Source organism: Vigna angularis, chromosome 4 (assembly GCF_016808095.1).
Source record: "Vigna angularis cultivar LongXiaoDou No.4 chromosome 4, ASM1680809v1, whole genome shotgun sequence".
NCBI lineage: Eukaryota > Viridiplantae > Streptophyta > Magnoliopsida > Fabales > Fabaceae > Vigna > Vigna angularis.
The window spans coordinates 5462370-5484364 of NC_068973.1; the positions used below are offsets into that span (position 1 = coordinate 5462370).

The 21995-nt window shown below is 31.9% G+C and overlaps 2 protein-coding genes across 2 annotated transcripts; both read left to right on the top strand.

Moving 5' to 3' along the window:
• The first annotated feature begins 1689 nt into the window (after nt 1–1689).
• Nucleotides 1690–3121, top strand: LOC108322630 (uncharacterized). The gene is made up of 3 exons (XM_017554780.1): nt 1690–1753; nt 2007–2219; nt 3054–3121. Exons 1-3 carry the CDS (start codon nt 1690–1692, stop codon nt 3119–3121), a joined length of 345 nt encoding a protein of 114 aa, XP_017410269.1.
• A 2356-nt stretch (nt 3122–5477) lies between these two features.
• Nucleotides 5478–21336, top strand: LOC108322636 (regulator of nonsense transcripts UPF2). Its single transcript, XM_017554787.1, has 18 exons — nt 5478–5704; nt 5897–5971; nt 6308–6395; nt 8663–8865; nt 9561–9905; nt 10143–10247; nt 10407–10534; nt 11111–11287; nt 11458–11539; nt 11847–12134; nt 12243–12440; nt 12541–12642; nt 14160–14411; nt 14490–14708; nt 15018–15188; nt 18052–18237; nt 19025–19492; nt 20177–21336. The coding sequence occupies exons 2-18, from the start codon at nt 5927–5929 to the stop codon at nt 20678–20680; spliced, it is 3561 nt and encodes a 1186-aa protein (XP_017410276.1). The 5' UTR covers nt 5478–5704; nt 5897–5926; the 3' UTR covers nt 20681–21336.
• The last annotated feature ends 659 nt before the right edge of the window (nt 21337–21995 follow it).

Here is a 21995-nt window from a genome sequence, read left to right on the forward strand (position 1 = left end):
TTTGCGAAAATTGAAAATATAATACATTGTTCCAATCAATTTGATTAAACAATAAGATGCAATTCTTATAATAGAGTGAATCGGTATAAATATTTATATAATTCTCTTTTCTCTCTATATTTTTAAATGATATATTATTCATTTCATGCATAGTTTTCTTAAAATTTAAAGAACTCTTAATATTACAATTTTAATCATTGAAAAAATTGATTTACTATCATAATCAATTTAGTGAAAATTAGTAATTTTTCTTTTCTGGGAAAATTAAAATATTATTTAAGGAATTTGATGAAGAATTGTGAAAAACCATATAGTATTATGTTTTTAAAAAATCATATGAAAGTGCAATTCTTCACATTATATAATAGAAGAGTTCATCTTTCAATTCTTATAAGTGTTTTAGCATTTCTACCAATGTCAATATTTACACATGCAACTATGAACTGATTATTGAGAAACTAATATACGTATGTAAATACTAAAGTGTAACCTCTTATCTATTATTTATTTGATTATGATCTATTGTTTATGGTGTAATTGAATGCAGATTTTTCCTACTGAAAAAAAAAAGATTTTTTAATGAATAATAAATTATAAAAAAAAAACCCTATTACAAGAGATCTACTTTCAACTCAAAATTCAAAATTTAAAATAACAGATGTGTTATATATTTTTATTTTTGTCCATTTATGCTTAACTTGGACTTCTTTTATTCTTAATCTACACTTCAACTTATACTTGATTCAAAAATATAAACTGGATATATATTTCCTAATAAAATTTATTATTCTTTATTCAACCTATAGCTTAATGTAAATAAGCTAAGTACTGAATAAGTTTGTAATAATTATTGGAAACAACTACTGAATAAACTCTAATTATATTTATCTTCAACAGCATCATTCTAAACATCACATTTTATCAAATACAAACACTGAATAAACATTTTTTTTTCCTTTTCACAAGGTTCTTGCCAATTTTGCAGTCACATATTCAACATCATAAGATTGAATAACTGATATATGAGAAAGTGAGAATATAATTGAAATTGGAAATAAATTTTTTACAATACAAAGCCTTCTAAAAATAGGAGAATAAATACGATTTTTTTTTCTCTAATTCTTTACTTATTACTAAGTGAAATTGTTATAACTTCATCCTCGAAAGTGAAATTAGAAGTTTATGCATAACAAATATAACGTAATTTTAACCCTGTATTATTTAATGGAGAAATGTTGAATAGTTGTTTTATAAAAGAAAAATCACGTTTTTAAAAATTGTTAAAAATATGTTTTGAAATTTTAAAAAGAGAAGAAGGATAATTTCCAGCCATCTTTTTTGTGGTGTGTGTGCACGTGACATTCTTTGATAACATACATAAAAAGGCATTTAATTATTTAATAATTTAGTCAAACTTTTAGTTGAATAAGTGTTATATAACATCATATAGCTTGTATTCAATAACTCTTTACAAATAATTCACAGCAAAAACAACGTAATTTTTTCACTATAACTCATCTACACATTATTCATTTCAAACGTAAATTATCCCAAAAACTCTCACCAATAAATAATGTAATAAACGTAAGTTAATTTACAATATCTATAAATAATGCAACGCACTCATGTTGTAGTTGTAGTGTCACAAAACGAATTTAAGAATCAAATCTTACATTTGTGTTATCTAATATGGCTAATTCAACCATCAAAATTCTTGGCATAGTTATATTATTCCTTTCTCTTATTTCTCAAGGTAATGTTTCTTTCAAATATATAGAAATTTTAGTTTTCGTGCAAAAGTAGTTTTTTTTATAATAACTTATTATACCAGTTATATTTTATTTAACATAATAAATGACACAATGGTAAAATAATAAGTATGATAAAACTTTCTATACAAATTATCACTAAAATTAGCATAGAAAGTGAGTGTAATATAAATTTTATAATAAATTAGAAGATTTTCTATGTTGATTATACATAGAACTCATGTTTTTGTGTATTAGGTTTTGGTGAATGTTATCTATGGGATGTGATTACAAGCCAAAAGAGAACAGGAGTTCAAGTGGAAGGAAACCCAGAGTGGATTGTGACTATCACTAATAATTGTCCATGCACAGTGAAAAATGTGCTTGTGAATTGCAGGAAATTTCAATCCATTGAACCCATAGACTCTTCAATCTTAGCAATTCAAGGCGATTTGTGTCTTGTTAAAGCTGGTCAACCTATTTATAATAAGGAAACTATCCAATTTAAATATTCTAGGGATACCATATTTCTATTTTATACTAAGTCTTTTCAATTATTTTGTTCTTAAATACACAATATAATTTATTTGTTATTGTTACTTGCTTGCTTTACAAGCATAATAATTCTTCAATAAAATATTGAATTTGCATCTCAAACCATTGACAAATTTGTTGTAATTAAATTGAGATCTCTCAATAAAAAAATAATTCAAACTACAGTTGAACAATTGCATCACTAGAGTAGAGATATATTCACAGATTTTCAGAAATTAAAATTAAAGAAAAATTCTAATTGTAAAATTACCTTTTTTTATTATCTTACATTAAATAGAACATCTTTATATTTGGAAGCAATCTTTCTACTTCATCCTTAACAAACCTCTAAAAGGTGTTCTAATTAAAAAAACAAAGATAATCCTCTCTTGAATGACATTCAATTCCATAAATGACCAATCAAAGTATTTACTTCTATATTTGACAAATGTATAAATAAATTTAAACACTTACGATTCTAAAGATAAGTTCAAATACATCGAGTCAAAAACTAATTCAAAATTCAAAAACAAAAAACAGAAAATTGAAACGAACTCGTCGTCCAACGCTAGGATTTGTCACTTTGTCAGTGAAAACAATGCCCAATGATTTATTAAATTTTGTAAAACTCAAAATAAATGCTCGTCTTACGACCCATGGCTCGCCTAATGGACTTTCAAGTCTTGAAATGAAATTACAAGGACTCAGAATAACTCCAAACTATTCTTTAGGGGAACTATAAGCTATGATCTTCATACTTTGAGTTTCCAGCTTCTTGTTTCATCATGAGCTTTAATGAAATATTTTCTTCTAATCATTTACTCCTTGACCTTGCATAAGTCATTTGGACTGCCACGATTCTTCTTCAAATACCTATTCCAATTCTTCTTGTATTGGTTCCAAAGATAATCCTCTATAATATCCTTCTTTTTTAAGCAAAATTGTCCTCAACTTCGTACCTACATCAAATGGAGACAAGTCATTGATATTGAAACTATAACTTACACCATAATCATAAGGTAAATGAATAATATAAGCATTATCATTAATTTTTATAAGAACTTGAAATGGTCAATCTCCTATAGAGGTAGGAATTTTGATTTACTTTTGGAAGGAAACCTTTCCTTTATGAAGTGAACCCACACTCAATCTCTCGGTTCAAGTTTGATCTTTTTCTCCTTGGTTAGCCTTAAAAGCTAACTTCTCCATCTTCTTTTCTATTTGAGCCTTTACATCTTTATGCAAATTCCTAATAAAGTAGCTTTGACAAGATCATCTTTGTTAGTTATATTTGTAAAAACAACAAATATATGAGAGTTAGAGGATTAAAACCATATACTACCTCAAAAACGACATTTTAGTAGTAGAATGAACTACTTATTGTAAGCAAACTCTACATAGGTAGTCATTCCTCCCAAGTTTTCAAATTCTTAATTATAAAACATCTAAGAAGTTGATAAATAGTTCTACTTATCACTTCAGTTTAACCATCTGTTTGAGAATGACAAGTTGTGGAGAAGAAAAGTTTTGTACCTAACTTACCCAACAACAATTTTTGAAAATGGCTAACAAACTTCATATATCTATCCAACAAATTTAATTAACCTTCTTTTATTTTTTTTATTTTTTCTTTATTTTTTTATTTTTTCTTTATTTTTTTCTACTCCATTTCTTTTCTTATTTAGAGTTGTATTCTTTTTTAACATGTGATGTTGTAGTGTGACACTAAGTATTTTTTCTTGCATCCTTTAATAACATCTAAGTTTTTTTTTCCTTTTTGATTAGTCCAACTCCTTAAAATTTATTAAGAATATTTCAAAATTAAAAATTATTATTATTTCATCATCATATTATAATTATTGTTATTCTACAAACACAGTTGAGAGGATCTCACTTCATATAAATTACATTAATTGCACATCCTAATACACTTTAACTTTATATTATAAACTATTGTGACTTAGACTAGCATGTGTCATCTTTTGAACCTCTCTTAAAGGAACAAAATTCAATTTATTGAAAAAAAAATGTATGAAAAAAAAAATTATTTTAAAAATGTCTTGAAATGATTGTTGCAGCATGCATGCTTAAAGATATTTTATGTCAGAGATTTATTAGAAGATTATGACTTTATGTTAACTCTTATATGAATATCTAACAAAAAAGTTATAAACATGCTATCCTATCCTTGAAAAAGAGATTGACTTGTGTCTTGTATACCTTACAAATGATTTGTCATATCTCTTAGAACTCATACAATTTTACTTTGAGTAACACCTTCATGAGGATAATTTGAAAATGAAGAGCTTCAATAGAACAGATAACAAACACTAACTTAAATTAAACATCTATTTAGATTAGGATCACAACATGATAGAGTGGAGGCAGGAAAATGAAAAAGTTAATCATAAAGCACTATTAAGATTTAAAGTTTTAAGAAACAACACGGAAATTTATGATTTAATAAAAATAATAAAAGTCACAATTTTCTAATTTTAAAAAACACATTATCATTGCATTTAAAAAATACTTAAAAATACAAATTAACCATAATGATGGTTCTTATCACTCATCATGAATTATATCACTCTAAAATATACATTATCTTACACATCTCATATTTTTATTTATTTTAGTGTTTTTGACTATCTAACACAACAATAAAAAAATAAAACAATAACTATTAATAATTATATTATTTTTATTACAAACTTTTATAACTCTAATATAATTTTTAATAATATTTTCTTAGTTCTTTATTAATAATAATTAATTTTTAATTATAATTTTATCTTTTATTTTTATAAAATAAAAGCACAGTCATGTAAAAAACATGCGTTTTTACTGTTCATCTATCTCCACTAGTAAAAATTAATAATAAGAAACATAAATTAAATTTGAACTTTAATTATTTATAGTAAGTTTATGTGTTTTATTTTTAAAATTTTAATAATCTAAATAAATATTTACTAGGCTACAAATAGATTAAAAAAATAGTATTGGCAATAAATAATTCAAACTAGTTGTTATAATTTTTTTTTTAGTTTTATCATTATTTGACAACATTCATTTTTTACATTTTTTTTATTGAAAACGGCTGTTGTTATTTTTATTTTGCTAATTTTTTAATTATGAATAATAATAATAATAAATAATTAAGTTCCTTGGCTCACTCTTGTTCTAAGGTGGTTTCCATTTACTCACATGAACAGTGTTGCAAATAAGACCCAAAAAAACAGAGAGACTCATCTCTCACATTCGCAATATCATCTTAACAAAACCACCATTTCCTTCAAATATCAAACAAATACTCACCGCTTTCTTCTCTTATTCTTCTCTCTTTTTTCCCATTCAAAGCAAGCTGTCACGATTACGCCAAAACTCACTTCCCTCATCTACCCGAAATTACGACTCTCACACAGGTAATTTCATCTTTGATCCGTTTTCTCCCCTTAAATCTATGCATGTGCTGTCTCGCCTTTTATCGCTACCGTATTTTAACCATTCAATTGCAGTTTTCTTCAACTATTATTCTGCCTGGAGAACAACTTTCTTTTCTCGCACTGAACCCTAAGCTAATTCGTGTCAGTGTTCTCCCAATTGTTGCTACGCAGGGACGTGTTTTAGGAGCACAATATACCGATATGGATCAGCATGAGGATGAAAGTAACAGCAAACAAGACGATGAGGTTTAAGCATTACTCTTTTGTGGGCTGCTTTGTTTGTTTACTTACATAAATGGTTTAGTTTTTTTTTTCATGATTATATGGTGCCTTTATTGGTTGATTATTTTTTTCTTTTCTTCACTTTCTGTGAGTATTCAGTAAGAAAATTTAGCAGTTTTGTGAAGGATAACTGTAAATTGGCTGTTAATTTTGGTATTCATTAGAATTTGTGGATGGGTATTTTGTATTGTCTTTTTACTTTGTCTGGTGAATCAAAAGTTGTGTGTAATGGAAGATTGTGGAAAGTTCATTCCTTGCAAGATGACTTAGTTGAGGCCTGACTTCTCTAATTTTATGCAGGAAGCTGTTGCTCGCCTTGAGGAAATAAAAAAGTCTGTTGAGGCAAAGATGGCTTTACGTCAAAGCAATTTGAATCCTGAAAGGCCTGGTTAGTTAATCTTCTGCTAGTTTTGAATAATTATTTATATGCTAAATGATTTTTTGCTGCCAATAGGAATGTATGTAATTCTTCAATTTACTGGAGAGAATATCATGAGTTAAGTTCTCCCTCATTGAGTACCTTTGATAGACTACTTGATCTTCCTAGCCATCACGGCCTTATGTCTTATAGCTCGTTCATAACAAAATCAGAAAGCAACAAAATGGCTCCCTAAGATGAATAATAATAGTTTTTCATTTGTAAATAAAAGTCCTTTCTTATGCATGATGTGCTAAACTTGATTGGAAAAATGCACAAGAATTACATTTGTGATCAGAGAGATTCTTATCTTGTTATTGATTTAACATGATTCAGAGCTTCTACCTTTGACAACTATTGCTTGGACAGATACTGCATGCAGTATGTATTACTACAAAGATCATGTATTGGAAGATAAATGGGAAACTCAGTACTTGAGAAAATGAATCTTGATGACACTCTTATGTTAGTTTTTATATAATATAATTCCTTAGTTTGTGTTGTCTAATGCAAATATTTGCGGACACATTCTGGTAGATAGATAGATGGAGCTGCTCCTTTTCGAATGTGATTCTGGACTGCTTCTTTCATCCTGGAAGCTTCTTGTTGTCTAAACACTACTATCATTAGTCAATGTTATTGTATTTGATAAGTTTTCGTTCAATATAGAAGCTGCTCTAATTTAGCAAATTAGTATGTAAGTTTTCAGTATAATTTTAAACTAATGCATAATTTGAGATATAAAAGCAATTCATGTACTTCCCCTTAATAGGTTAAGCTTTTAAAAGAACTGGTCTGTAGCTTGGTGTCAGTTTTTATGACCAAATCATCAGTGTTTGATCCTTAAATTAAGACTCTTTGTAAACTAAATTTCATTTTCTGCAGAAATGGGCTTTTACATTATCTGTGCTTCAAGTCCAAAAGGCTCTTGCCTGAGGGGAGTGTCTTGGAGATATGAAAACTATTATTGGGCCTTCACTGGAGGATTTCAAAGCACAGTTCATTTCCAAATAGCTCATACTTTAAAATTTTATAATAACCAAATCCAATTTGTGAATATTGATTATTGGTAAATGACAAACCATAACATAAGTCCTTTCTATAATTCTGCTTGAAAAATAAATGAGCTACTCCAAGAATAATAGATTATTGGGTCTTGCAACAATTTTTCGCACTCTCCACTCAAACTATATTAAACTCCCTGCCTCAGTCTAGAGGAGTAGAATAAGAAGCTTCCTTTTTCTTTATTTGAAAGTACATAGCCATTATTTAAATGATTTATAACACAATGAGCGTTCACTACTGTGCTATAACAGAAATAGCACAAGCAAGCAAAATACATGGTTTTTATTGAGAAATATGAACATGCCATGCAAATAATTTATTCGTCAAGTAAGATAATTTAAATTAAGCCATTTTGAAACTTAAACTTAAAATAAAAAGCTTGAAAAGTTTCTTGTCACTCAAGATCACCAAAGTTATGATCTCAGAACAGTGTAGAAAGTCAGTGGTAAGTTCTGATAATTTTTCTTGCCTTGGGAGTCCTTTTGGATCCAAAATGTTCATATCCCTGCAACACAATTCAGTTGGAAACTAAGAAGCATTCCTGTGTGTACTGTAATAATTAAAAATCACGCGCATCATTTATAGATTTACTATTTGGTATTCCCCTCAAAATTCGCATCATTTATAGATTTACTATTTGGTATTCCCCTCAAAATTCACTCCGCACCATTCTATAACCATAGAAATTTGAAAATTTCTAAAATTGAAATAACATTACCCTTAATTCACTGTTCTATCCTTCCTATGTAGACAATAATTGCTCAAACTTTTGGCTCCAAGATCTAATTGCTTGTTTAGGTAATCATTTCAGCGGAGTGAACGCAAATTTAAACTACGGTAGATGAAGAATCCCCTTGGTTCTTTTTGGGTTAAAAGTAATTTTTAGAGGTTGAAACAGAAATCCAAACGTAGGATAAATAATTCTTAAGAAATGGGCGGCAACCTCTCTTAGAGCATGATTCCTAAGTGTTTCCAAAACCCAAGGAATGAAGTTTCACCTAAACTTAAAAATGTAATGAAGTTGCAATTATAGGCAGAACAACTGAAAGTGAAAGAACAAAGGAAGAGAGAGGGAGGAGGTGGCAGAACAAGGTCTTTTGACCTGTTGAATGCTTGTTGTATTGTATTAGTATTAATTACATGAATAATAATCAATCTGCTCTTACTTGCAGATTCAGGATTTTTAAGGACATTGGATTCCAGTATTAAGCGCAACACTGCAGTTATTAAGAAGCTGAAGCAGATCAATGAGGAACAGCGTGAATCTCTGATGGATGAGTTGAGAAGTGTCAACTTAAGCAAATTTGTCAGTGAAGCCGTGACTGCAATATGTGATGCCAAACTTAGAAGTTCTGATATACAAGCTGCAGTTCAGGTATGTGTTTTTGCAGTTTTTCACCCTGTTTTCTGTCATTTGATGTTTTTTACTCAGAAGCATGGGAATCCATTGATAAGATATGGTTACTGTGTGAATTTTGTACGGAGTTACTTTTCAGTTAGTTCTAGGTAGCTGTTGTGACAACCGAATGTGGTTGTTTCTGTTCTTTGTAGGGCAAGCAGTTAGTTCAGCCATGCCAGATGACATGTGACAGTTGGCTGTAACTGTGTTTGTTCCTTGTAGAGCAAGCTACTCTTAGCAATATAATCTTTGTTTGTTGTTATGGTATTTTAATGCAATGACAAGTATGATTTTCTTGCTTCAATTCTCCCTCTCCTTCTTTCTCTTTATAAAATCTAATTGTACCTGGAACTCCAAGATCCTATTGGCATAGTGCTCCATCTTCTTCTTCCACTGCACTTATATCTTTCTCTCACCCAATGATAAGAAAAACCATACAAATCAAGTCTAATTAAATTTGTCATAAATTTCTAATTATGGTAACTGTACTGCACAACACTTCCTTTTCTTAAACGTTCTTCTATTGATCAAAGATAAATAATTAATTACATAGTTTAGCACACAGATGATTTTTCCACAGAAATTTTATTTCTATACTACTTTATATAGTGCATATCTTAATTTAAATACTTGCTTCTGATATGCTCCATCATTTGCTTCTTTTTGGAAAGATTTGTTCTTTGCTTCATCAAAGGTACAAGGACTTCGCACCAAGCCTGATTCAAGGGCTTCTCAAAGTCTTCTCTCCTGGAAAGCCTGGTGATGAGTCAGACGCTGATAGAAACTTGAAGGCAATGAAGAAGCGCAGCACCCTGAAACTTCTATTGGAACTTTTCTTTGTTGGAGTTATTGAAGATGGTGGCATTTTTATAAATATCATAAAAGATCTTACGAATGGGGAACAGCTGAAAGATCGGGATGCTGCACAAACAAATTTGACCCTTCTTTCTAGTTTTGCTCGTCAGGGGAGAATTTTTCTTGGACTCTCTGTTAGTGGGCTGGAAATTCATGAAGAGGTATTTTTTTTATATTAATCTTAAGTAGAATATTCTCATGCCTTCTATAGCTTATTTTTGTCCTTTTTTCCTTTTAGATTTTGATTGACTTTCAAATTATCCTTAGTCATTTTTCATCATGATAGCAAGTTTAACTACAGCCCTCATTCGTATTTTTATATTACTCTGTATCAATGGAGGATTGTTCTCTGTTACTAGCTGAATTCTATATTATCCTGTACTGACATTCTGATGCAGTTTTTTAAAGGCCTTAACATCACAGCCGATCAGAAGAAAGTTTTCCGGAAAGCATGCTATTCCTTTTATGATGCTTCTGCTGAACTACTTCAGTCTGAGCATTCTGTAAGAGCTTCTGCCTTCTAAAACACAGACACATGTATTAGAGATTTCTGAGAGAAAAAATATAGTATGAAACCTGAGAATTGTATTTCTAAAAGGTCATTCACAAACAGAAGGTTGTTATGCCCTCTTTGATTATTGCTCAATTTTGCTTTCTGACAGTCACTTCGATTAATGGAGCATGAAAATTCAAAGATTTTGAACGCAAAAGGAGAGCTTAGTGATGAAAATATTGCTTCATATGAAAAGCTTCGTAAATCCTATGACCATTTATACAGAAATGTTTCATCGTAAGTTGTTTTGTTTACTTTTGACTATTTCATTGCTGTTCATTGAATATGTTCTTAGTGTATACTGACTAAACATATTCTTGAAATACTAAGAACCCCAGTTTATGGTTTACATGTGTAGCTTTACATGCATATTTCATTCCATCACTAGCATATATGCGTGTTCTTGAAAGCTTTGGTCTAGTGAGACATTCAGTCAAGCAAATTTGAGGCAAATCTGGTTATAATTATATGTTGGTTAGGTTAGTTCAGGGAAATATTTGTCTTTTAGAAACATAATGCATTTAGGTTCGTCGGTTCCTATATGTTAACATCCCATTGTCTGAGGTGAGCTCCACCCTCCAGCAAGTGTGTATCTCTCTTGGCCTGGTACCCCAAATTGGTTAAAAGAATTTGTTGCCTTTGTATGATAGCTCTGCTTCACTATCCACTGAATTCAGTTATTCTTAAATTCAGTCTTTTACTTTCCTGTCTAATGAACACTAAATGTTTAATGATTCTTGAGTGAATATTTCTCTGATGTCACTAATTATTCCTTTGTTCTTCAATCCTGTAATTATGATTTTCTCGTAATAGATTAGCAGAAGCACTTGATATGCAGCCTCCTGTAATGCCAGAGGATGGACACACGACTAGGGTTACCAGTGGTGAGGAGGGTATTTCTTCTGCTTCTGGTAAAGATTCTTCTGCTGTTGAACCAATATGGGATGATGAAGATACAAGGACTTTCTATGAATGTTTACCTGATCTTAGGTTTGTTCTTCTAAAATACTTCTCTGCAACAAATATATTAGTCCAGTTGATTTCTGTATTCTTTCCTGTTTAATGTTTTGATGTAATCATGGATGGTTTGAAGTTTTCCTTTTAGTTGTTCAACAGTGTATTATTTTATAAGGAACTTTTTCCTGCATTATTTTCTCTAGAGCGTTTGTTCCTGCTGTGCTTTTGGGAGAAACAGAGCCAAAAAGCAGTGATCAATCTGCAAAGGGTCAAGACCAACCAACTGTAAGAACTCATTGGTGATTGTTTCTGAACAAGCCATAAAATTTAGACAATTTACTTAGTTTCATATTTCTTATATCTGGTTGTCCTTGTATTGGACTTATTGTGTGCATTCTTGTATCCCTCTTTTCTGTCTAATAAAATGCTTTTTCTATTAAAAGACTTTTTCTGTCAATTTAGTCACTGTGCCATATAATTCTCTGAAAGAATAATATAAGCATTTACTCATATAAACATCCTGTTGGTGTTTTTTCTTTCGTTACCACCCTTCTGAAACTACTCACTTACTTCAAGATATATGTTTATCTAGGAAATAGTACCTGAATCAGACAAAGGTCAACAGACCACCCATGAAAGTGGAGAGATCTCTATAGAGTCTAATGCTTTGCCAGAGGCAGAAAGCACAGAAAGAGTGAAGGAGAAGGAAGAAAAAGAAAAGTCTAAAGAATTGGACAGAGAGAAGGAAAAAGAAAAAGATAATGATAAAAAGGGGGAAAATGAAAAAGACAAACTCAGAAGTCTTGAAGGGACAAATTTGGATGCTCTACTGCAGAGGCTTCCTGGTTGTGTGAGCCGGGACCTTATAGATCAATTAACTGTGAGGATACTTTGTTTTGCTCTATTACTTATTCTTATGTTCTTACATTGTATTGTTAATTTTTTTGTCATTGTTAATTGTTATGCCTTTTTGTTTAAAACATGTTAGGTTGAGTTCTGTTATCTGAATTCAAAATCAAATCGAAAAAAGCTTGTGAGGGCTCTGTTCAATGTGCCAAGGACATCTCTAGAACTGTTAGCATATTATTCACGCATGGTTGCCACACTCTCAACTTGTATGAAGGATGTCTCCTCCATTTTGTTACAAATGCTGGAGGAGGAATTCAATTTCTTAATAAATAAAAAGGTTATTTTACACAATTTTGCATATATGATTAATATTTTACCCTCTGCTTCAAATTTAGCTGATTACTTTTGTTAGCTGTTTTTTTGAAATGTCTTTACAGGACCAGATGAACATTGAGACAAAGATAAGGAACATCAGGTTCATTGGAGAACTTTGCAAGTTCAAAATTGCTTCTCCTGGCCTAGTTTTCAGTTGTTTGAAGGTACAATATATTAATAATCAAATTTTTATAAATGAAAGCTAGATCCTTCCAATTATGATTACAATTTTTTTATGACGGTTCAGTTTTGCCATGAATATGTTGCGTTTTATTAAAACTCCCCTTTTATTTATTTATTTTCTGATATGGAAGTCTTGGGTATTGATAAGTTCTATGACGAATTATACTTTGTTATCCTCCATATTTAATGATTTAAAAGTTTTTCATGGATCAAATGCCCTTTTGGTGCCATGGTCTTTCCTAGTATGACAAATAGCCCCTAATTCTGTTATTAGGGTACAATATGTTTTCCTGGTTCATGTGTGGAGAAGACTCCTCAGATTCTTTTTAATTTCTCGAAATTGAAAGATTCATTCAAAGTTTCAAAATAAAAAATTATTTGGGAATTTGCCGCATTGTTTGTAGGTTATAGATTATTCGGAAGGATACAACTAGCCACTAGGATGAGGGTAAAGAAAATTCTTGAGTTGTCCATAGTTTTTTCTTTTCTTGTCTTGTAATTATTTTGAGATATAGAGAGCCAAACTAATCTTTTGTTTAAAGCCTTGCTCAATGTAAATTTAAGAAATTGTTCTTTTTGTTCATTATGAATTTGATATAAACATTGTGGTAAGTATGTTGCCGAAAGAAAAAAATCTTACCTAGGATTGGTAATGAAGTGAAAGATTGTCATTACCAGTTTTTTTTTTTTTTCTGGAAAACTTCATTTATTTTGGTTTGGATGGCAAGGAGACATATATTCTTTGTTTCAATTGGACTCCTTATAATGGATGTTTCTACTATCATCTAAACATAATGAAGTTATTAATGACTGGACAAAACCAATAAATAACTTCTCACTTGAAAACTTTGGACTGTCATTTACTTCGACCACACCCCCAATCAATTATTTTCTCTAATATCTTGAAAAGAGGAAAATATATGATAGTTAGTCACCTGTTCTCAAGCTGCGCTTAACCTTTTATGAGTAATGAATTACGAAAGAGTTATCTGACACTTGCTGTAGTAAACTCTCTTGAATAAGTTCTAGAAACATAGCCTTCCAAATGCTTGAGAAAAATCTTTTCAATCTGGTTGAGACAACTAATCTCTATCTTGATAATTGACTAAGTTAAACAGGTTATGAATAATTGATCTTGAATTAGTTGAAGATAATACAAAGGAATTAATTGAATTTGAGAGAGTATGTTTCCCTCTCTTATGATTTCATATTTATAATCATTTTGGATACATTAGATGCAATGTATGGGAGGGAAGAGATGAGAATTCGAAGAGATACACCTAGGAACTAGGTTCAATACAAAGCACAATAAGTTCTATTTACTACTATTTATTCTAACAGAATTAATTTGTTCTATGTTTCCCCCTTTACTTACTCCAGGTTTAAATCTATTGAACCCTTTCTCTATTTGTTGAGAGTCAAAGAGAACGAATTTATGTAATCTTGATGTGTTCGTATATAAATTCAATCCTTGATTGATCTCTTCTCATTCTTCCAGGCCTGTTTAGATGATTTTACACATCACAACATTGATGTAGCTTGCAATCTTCTTGAAACATGTGGCCGTTTTCTGTATCGATCTCCAGAAACTAGTATAAGAATGAGTAACATGTTGGAGATACTGATGCGCTTGAAAAATGTAAAAAATTTGGATCCGAGACATAGCACTTTAGTGGAGAATGCATACTACCTTTGCAAACCACCAGAAAGATCTGCACGAGTAGCTAAAGTTCGTCCTCCATTGCATCAGGTGAGATTTTTATTTTTATTTTTTTGTCTCAAAAAAGTTTCCTAATCATTTCATATTTTAATGACATCTTCATTGCAGTATATCAGAAAATTACTTTTCTCTGATCTTGACAAGTCTACCATTGAGCATGTGCTGAGGCAACTGCGTAAATTACCCTGGAATGAATGCGAGACATATCTTTTGAAGTGCTTCATGAAGGTCTACAAAGGAAAATATGGTCAGATCCACCTCATTGCATCTCTTGCTGCTGGATTAAGTCGCTATCATGATGAGTTTGCTGTAGCTATTGTTGATGAGGTATGTTTGATATTACTCTTGATTTGTGGTCTCTTGATTGTACGATAATGCATATTTTCAGCAGTGCCTACCTGTTTGCATGGGAATTTGGTCAGACTGAACAAGGGTTGCCTCAATTGGAATCTATACACTTAATTCAACACATTAACAATAACCAAATTATCTTTATTTGTTTAATGATGAAAAATTTACTATTTCAAGTTATAGAACGAACAGTATTTCCAAGGGATGAGAGTTTTGCTGAAGATTTACCACTCCAAAAGATTTGCACTCTTGGAGTGACATTCTGACTTTGGATAAGATTTTCAGGTTCTTGAGGAGATTAGAGTTGGGCTGGAGTTAAATGACTACAGTATGCAGCAAAGACGCATTGCTTACATGCGATTTTTAGGGGAGCTTTACAACTATGAGCATGTAGACTCTTCTGTTATTTTTGAGACACTTTATCTCATTCTCGTCTATGGTCATGGGACATCAGAGGTATTGGTTTTTCACTATTTACCTATTTTTAGGAGTAGAAGGAATTAATCTTCACAGTCTGTATTCCTAAAACCTGAAAGTATGTTTGTTTAAAACAAAGGCTTCCACTCGATATGTACCAAAATTTGTTTGTGCCTTAAATTTTTCACGAGCTTTCCTTTCCATAGTCAGTATGAAGATTATACACTTCCCTCTTTTGTCAACTTTTCTTTTTTATTATAAATCCTTGCCCATTTAAGTATTACTTTATTTTAATGTCCAATAGTTTATTATTCTCTTTGATAAAAAGTTATATTTGTTAGAGATATGAGGGACGATACAATAAAGGCAGGATGATATACTATTCAATTTAGAACGATTTGAGGATGCAATATCATTGGTTTCATTATAATTTCGTTTGGTCTTTATTAGTTTTGCAATATCACTATTCAACAATAAACAATCAACAACCAACAACCATAGGTTTCAGGTCTCAGTTAGCTCAGCTGGTAAAGTCCTTTGTAGCTTTTGCAACTGCATGTAATAAAATCCTGCCTACACCCATTTCCTTCATGTTGTGCATGAATAAAAAGAATTATTGCTCGAGTTGTAATGGCTTTTGCCAACCAAACTATATATGGACAAAAGAAAAATCATCAATTAAAGCTTATTCCATAAGCTGGAGCTGGCTAAACTGATGATTTGATCCTTTTTTATCAAAAGCCAAAACTCTCAACTGAGCATTTTGAATGTTTTTCTTAGATGTTTCTTGGCTCTTGAAGTACACTTTGACATTATCACTTCTCAATTTTAAATTAATTTTCAAACACTGAGTTTTAGCATCTCTTTCAACATAGACAAGACAACAGCACAAGCTGCCAATGACTGCATTTCAAAATAGTAGAGACCATGATGTTCATGTCCTTCCAAAAATATAAGGACTTAGTCAATTGACTTGTATAAGATTAAAAAGAAGGAATAGATAGAATAAAATTTAGATTCAATGAAGGAGAAAAAGAAACTTGTATGCAAAAGAAACTTGGAGATGTCATAGAACATAGATCCGAGAAGAAGACACCAAGAAAGAGGGTGTAAAAGGAATATGCATTGCTCACCAGTATGCAAAAGGGAAAAGTTATGGCTTGGAATAGATTGCCAACTAGTATGCAATCGTGAAAAAATAATGCTTGGAATAGATCAACAAAGCTTCAGCAAATACTGCAGTGGTGGAATGATGTGTCCACAGAAAATGGTTGGCACTTGAGTTGTTAGTGTGTGAGTTATGGATCAAGGAACAAGCGTCTAACTGTGTGTGGGCTGGATTGAGCTTGACAAGTCACATGTGAACCACAGATGTCAACAACAGTGTGTAGCGGCCACCTTACATTATGCTATAGCAGGATAGTGGTAGCGGATGATTGCTATTTTGATCCTTAAGTAGACTTAAATTGCATTGTATAGAACTTGCTTAAAAATAATTAAAAAATACTTAAAAAGTTAAAATCATATTCTCATTAAGTTTCGTGACCAAGTAGCCCAAAGAAAAAGTTAGAAAACAACTTATTACCATGTCCAAAATAGTAAAACAGAAAGAAGTGGTTGGCCAAACGGGTTGAGTGGCAGAGGGTGGATGATCAGGTGAAGCATTGCAGCTGAACAGAAAAGAAAGAAGAAAGAATTGTGAAGTTTTTTCGTCGGAAGTTGCAGGTTAAGTTGATAGTGCCACCAGAAGTATCACTGGAAAACCTCATTGGAAACACTGCTGGAATACTGAGGCTGAATGCAGGAAGATGAGAGGCATATGGTGGGAGGGTAGGGCTGATTTCCTAAAGAGGGGAGTGAAAATCGTGGGTTATAGGTTAAAATAGAAAGTTCCCCCTTTACCTTCAATGAAGAAAACACAACACCTATTGACTACTCTGCCTTGAATTCATCATAAAAATGGTTGCCAGCAGTGGAAGGCGAGAGATGATGGTGGCCAGTGGCAGATTTTGAATATATATATATATACATGCATATATATATATATATGTATATATGTATGTATGTATGTATATATATATGTAAGTATGTATGTATATATATGTATGTATGTATGTATATGTAGATGTGTATGTATGTATGTATGTATGTGTGTGTGTATGTGTGGCAATGTTCAATAAGAGAAATAGTGGTACAAACCGATCCTTCCAGACTCAACAAATGCAGCTTTCTAATAGCTGAACAAGGGATATTAAACCATTTTAATACATGTAATATGAATTACCCTTTTTCTCTAGGCCTGTTGATGATATTTCTCATGGCATTCGATTGTACATCTTTTCCTGATCTATGAATGTGCGTTGATTTTGCTTTTTCCTTTGTATATTCCTATCAAGCCTTGAAATAAGTATACACACACACACACAAACGCTCCACTATTGTTGAATTAGTATAAAGACAAATTGGTTCTTTGATGACATGTATGTCTCTTGTCTTATTCCTCTCTTAAACTACTTTTTCCTGTTGTTTTATAATATGATTCGTGAGCTTGACATCTTCAAAATGTGCACAACTTTGTATGTCATTTACTCTGTTCATATCAACTGCTTCTCTTTCATTATTCAGCATTTTCATAGATCTTATTTTCTAATTGAACTAGGTAAGTGCAACTATACTCGGTAAACATTTCTAAACTTAAATGGGTTTACTTTTTGATGTGTTGTCATTATTATACATCTTCTGCTTCCTTTACCACATTTTACTGCACACTTTGTTGCTAAAAACTATGCGGTCAACATGTGGCTTGAATGTAGATATGCTTCAATGTTTTTCTTTGACTCAGTTTACTTATTTTTGTGTATGCCTTCTTGTGATTATGGAATCTGTTCTTTAATCTTATCAGCAAGATGTACTTGATCCACCTGAAGATTGTTTTCGCATAAGGTTGATCATTACTCTACTTGAAACTTGTGGGCATTACTTTGATCGTGGCTCTTCTAAGAGGAAACTTGATCGGTTCCTAATACACTTCCAGAGGTATATTTTAAGCAAAGGAGCACTACCTCTGGACATTGAATTTGACTTACAGGTCAGTCAGACAGCCCTTTTCTTAATTGTATTTCATTATTTGGGTATGGTTAATATGCTAATTTGTTTGTTTATTGATTTTGATTTAGCTATAGTTTTTTGTTTTCTTCCGTAAATGCTGGGCTACTAATGCTATAGATATGTATTTGTTTTAGTGGCCTTATATGTCATTATTTGGCAATTGCAGCTAACATCTGGATATTTAGAATTTTGACGAGCAGAAGATTTAGTAGCTTTAGAATTTCCTAGCTGCTTTCTTGAATTTTATTATTATTTTTGATTTGACACTTTCGGATAACTAATTGTTCTTTATTCTTGTTTGGTAAAAGGTATATTGGTTTTCTTGTTTATTCTTGCTTTTAATGGTCACTAACATCATCTGCTCGCATGACCACACTGGAATACCTTTTGAAGGAGAACTTAGTATCAACCAGATTTGTTTATATAACTAGCATGTTGTGCTACCCCCGTAGGCTTTAACCTGAATTCCAAATTGGTAAACTCTTGATTTTCAACGAAGTAATTATTTTCTTCATAATTTGTCCACTTATAAATTATATTGATGTTTCTATTTGCAGCAAATAAAAGCAATGCATTTATTGAGATGAGAGAATGAGATTATTTTAGTAAAAATGTTTCGAGTAACGCGTATATTCTTAATTTATGCGAAAAAACCTTAAACTGCAGTCATTTTGGGACAGAGGTAGTCTTATTTTGCCATGATAAATGGTATATGTATCTTTGTTGTCTTGAATTTAATGTTTTTGTTCATTATCTGTTGTGTGCAGGATCTGTTTGCGGACTTACGACCCAATATGGCTCGTTACACTTCTATTGAAGAAGTGAATGCAGCTCTAGTAGAACTTGAGGAACATGATCGGATAGTTTCTGCTGATAAGGCTAGTGGTGAAAAACATTCTGACAATGAGAAGTCTTCAAGTAGGACCACTTCCACTACTACTGTGGTTGGCAATGGACAGAGCATTGATAATGGTACGGAGGAAAATGGAGTGCAAGATGATGTTAATGACAGTGAGACTGATTCAGGGAGTGACACAATTGATGTAGAGGGTCATGATGATGAAGAGTTGGATGAAGAGAATCATGATGATGGCTGTGAAACTGAGGATGATGAAGATGATGGGCCTGGACCTGCTACCGATGAGGAGGATGAAGTGCATGTGAGACAAAAAGTGACGGAGGTGGACCCTCTGGAAGAGGCTGATTTCGATCAGGAGCTCAAGGCTGTAGTGCAGGCAAGTATTTGCATAATTTATTGTATTTGCTTGCTCCTTCTACATTTCTGCAAAAGTTTGATGCTTTCTTTGTGAATTTAATTTTTTTCCCCAGGAATTCTACTGTTATGCCATTATGATAAAGAAAAACTAAATCTAATTTCCTCTAATTGAACATCATCTGGAATTAAAAAGAATGGGAAAAGGAAAACTGGAGACAACAGATAGATGATTCTATTCATATTTGTTTGGATATTAGATTACGATTATAACTTCATTAGTAGACTATCTTAATTATTGAGCTGGTCCATGCTAACTTGTTGAGCTGCACTTGTACAATGAGTTTTTATTTGTTTTTTATAATATATCACAATGAGGATGGGCTTTGGCACAACAGTAATGTCACTACTTTTTGACTTAGAAGTCACATGTTCAATTTTTGGAAATAGCCTCATCACTTGTTGGGGGTAAGTCTCAAACCTTTCATGGTTTGACTAGGTGGGAGACCTGTGCACTGATTTGCGCTTTTATATCTCAATTATTTGGAGATTTTATTCTTTCAAATATATTATGTCTTCTCTTAGCTCTTTTCCATCCAATCCCTAAATTTCAAAAATCTTTTGTAATTTCAAATATATTCTGTCTTGTTTAGCTATGTCTGGGTATTTCTAACTTTTCAAAGTAATTGCTTCATATGTTCTGTAGGAGAGTATGGAACAAAGAAGGCAAGAACTACGGGGTCGTCCTACATTGAACATGATGATTCCAATGAATGTCTTTGAGGGATCAACCAAGGATCACCACGGGAGGGGAGTTAGTGGGGAAAGTGGTGATGAGGAATTGGACGAGGATACTGGTGGAAACAAAGAGGTTCAGGTGAGAGTTCTTGTGAAGCGTGGAAACAAGCAGCAAACAAAGCAGATGTTCATCCCTCGGAATTCCTCACTGGTGCAGAGTACAAAACAGAAAGAAGCAGCCGAGCTTCAAGAGAAAGAAGACATCAAGAGGCTTGTTTTGGAGTATAATGACAGAGAAGAGGAGGAGCTTAATGGATTAGGGACCCAGCCAGCAAACTGGATGCAGAGTGTAGGTAACAAGACTGGTGGCCGTGGTAGCACTTTGGAAGGAAACAGTGGCAGGGGTAGTGGATCAAGACATCGACATCATAACTATTCTGGCAGTGGAATATATTATAGCAGAAGAAAGTGAATACAGAAGGCAGATATTTGATGCCTTCTTCCTCTCTGCATGACAAGTATCTGGAAACAAAGTTCATCGGATATTCCTTAGTATGGCCTAGCCTTGTCTTTTGCCTCTTCCCTGCTTATTAGCAAAAAATTAATGGCAAATGCGAGTTATCACTGATCTTACTGGTGAGTGGTGGTTTGAACAGCGTGTTGGAGATGCAGGGATTGTAGAGATGTACACACTATGGTTTCCTGATGATAAGGTGACATGCAGGCTGTAAGATTGTGGTTTGCCTGCATACATGTCGCAAATGGATCGCGGCCTCGAAGCTTCTTGTATAGCTATCTGTATGGAGCTAAAATCAGTGTTTGGTTTTGGTGGTTTCATTTCAAGTCAGCCAGAGATTGGATTATATCTCATGTGAAGAAAGAGTATAGGCAAAAAAAAAAACGTCTTGATGCTTTGTTAACATACCAAAAACCATGTCAATCATCAGTGCAAGAATCGACCTCACTTTTAGACATTTGGATTGCATGTTATCATTTTTCTTGTAGAAACAACTTCTATAATGAGGTTTGGTACACCAAGAATATTCCTTATGCATGAAGCCTAGACGTTGATGGGTTGCTTAAAATTTACCTATAATATGAAATCCAAATCAGTACTTAGTTGGGTTAGTTGTGTTTTCCTTATCATATTAAACTTAAAAGTAATTCGCATTTTAACCTTTTATTTTCACATGCTATTTATTGAATTTTGTTACAAAAATTTCATCAATAACTTTAGATGATAGTTAAAGAGGAGAATCGAGTTACTCTAGGCAAACCTTTGTAGATTTTTTTTATATATGATAATTATTCTTAATAATTATTAAGTATATGAATGATTATATTTTGTTTGGTGAATATTTATATTAGCTTTAAAATCAAAAGGTAATGTATTATTTTATTGAAATATTTAATTTGTTATTATATTAAGTTTAATACAAGTAATATAGCATGCAATTTTGGCAAAATATTTATTTTGAGTTGGTAAGTTAGTTTTTCAAAGCGTGTTTATTTGGAAAATTAAGCTAAAAATTATTTTTGGAAATGTACCTCTCCATCTTTAGATTTTCGAGAAATTAAAATCATTGGATAACTATCACTTATATGTATAACAAACTTGCATTCATGGGTACAGAATTCAAAATCAGTCCTTTTGAATTTTCTCCCTCAAGATTAATAATATGAGCTTCACATTACAAGGATAACTCTCATTCCAACTCATTCATTTGTCAAACATAACATTTTTATTACTCTTCTGCCACAAATTTGCAAGTATGAACCAAGTGAGA

Bases quoted from the DNA above. Each gene is read 5' to 3' on its own strand.
- LOC108322630 (XM_017554780.1), top strand. From the start codon at position 1,690: ATGGCTAATTCAACCATCAAAATTCTTGGCATAGTTATATTATTCCTT. The intron at 1,754-2,006 runs GTAATGTTTCTT...TTTGTGTATTAG, and splicing joins CCTTTCTCTTATTTCTCAAG to GTTTTGGTGAATGTTATCTA. The intron at 2,220-3,053 runs GTCAACCTATTT...TTGAGTTTCCAG, and splicing joins TTTGTGTCTTGTTAAAGCTG to CTTCTTGTTTCATCATGAGC.
- LOC108322636 (XM_017554787.1), top strand. From the start codon at position 5,927: ATGGATCAGCATGAGGATGAAAGTAACAGCAAACAAGACGATGAG. The intron at 14,412-14,489 runs GTGAGATTTTTA...TCTTCATTGCAG, and splicing joins TTCGTCCTCCATTGCATCAG to TATATCAGAAAATTACTTTT. The intron at 18,238-19,024 runs GTCAGTCAGACA...TGTTGTGTGCAG, and splicing joins ACATTGAATTTGACTTACAG to GATCTGTTTGCGGACTTACG.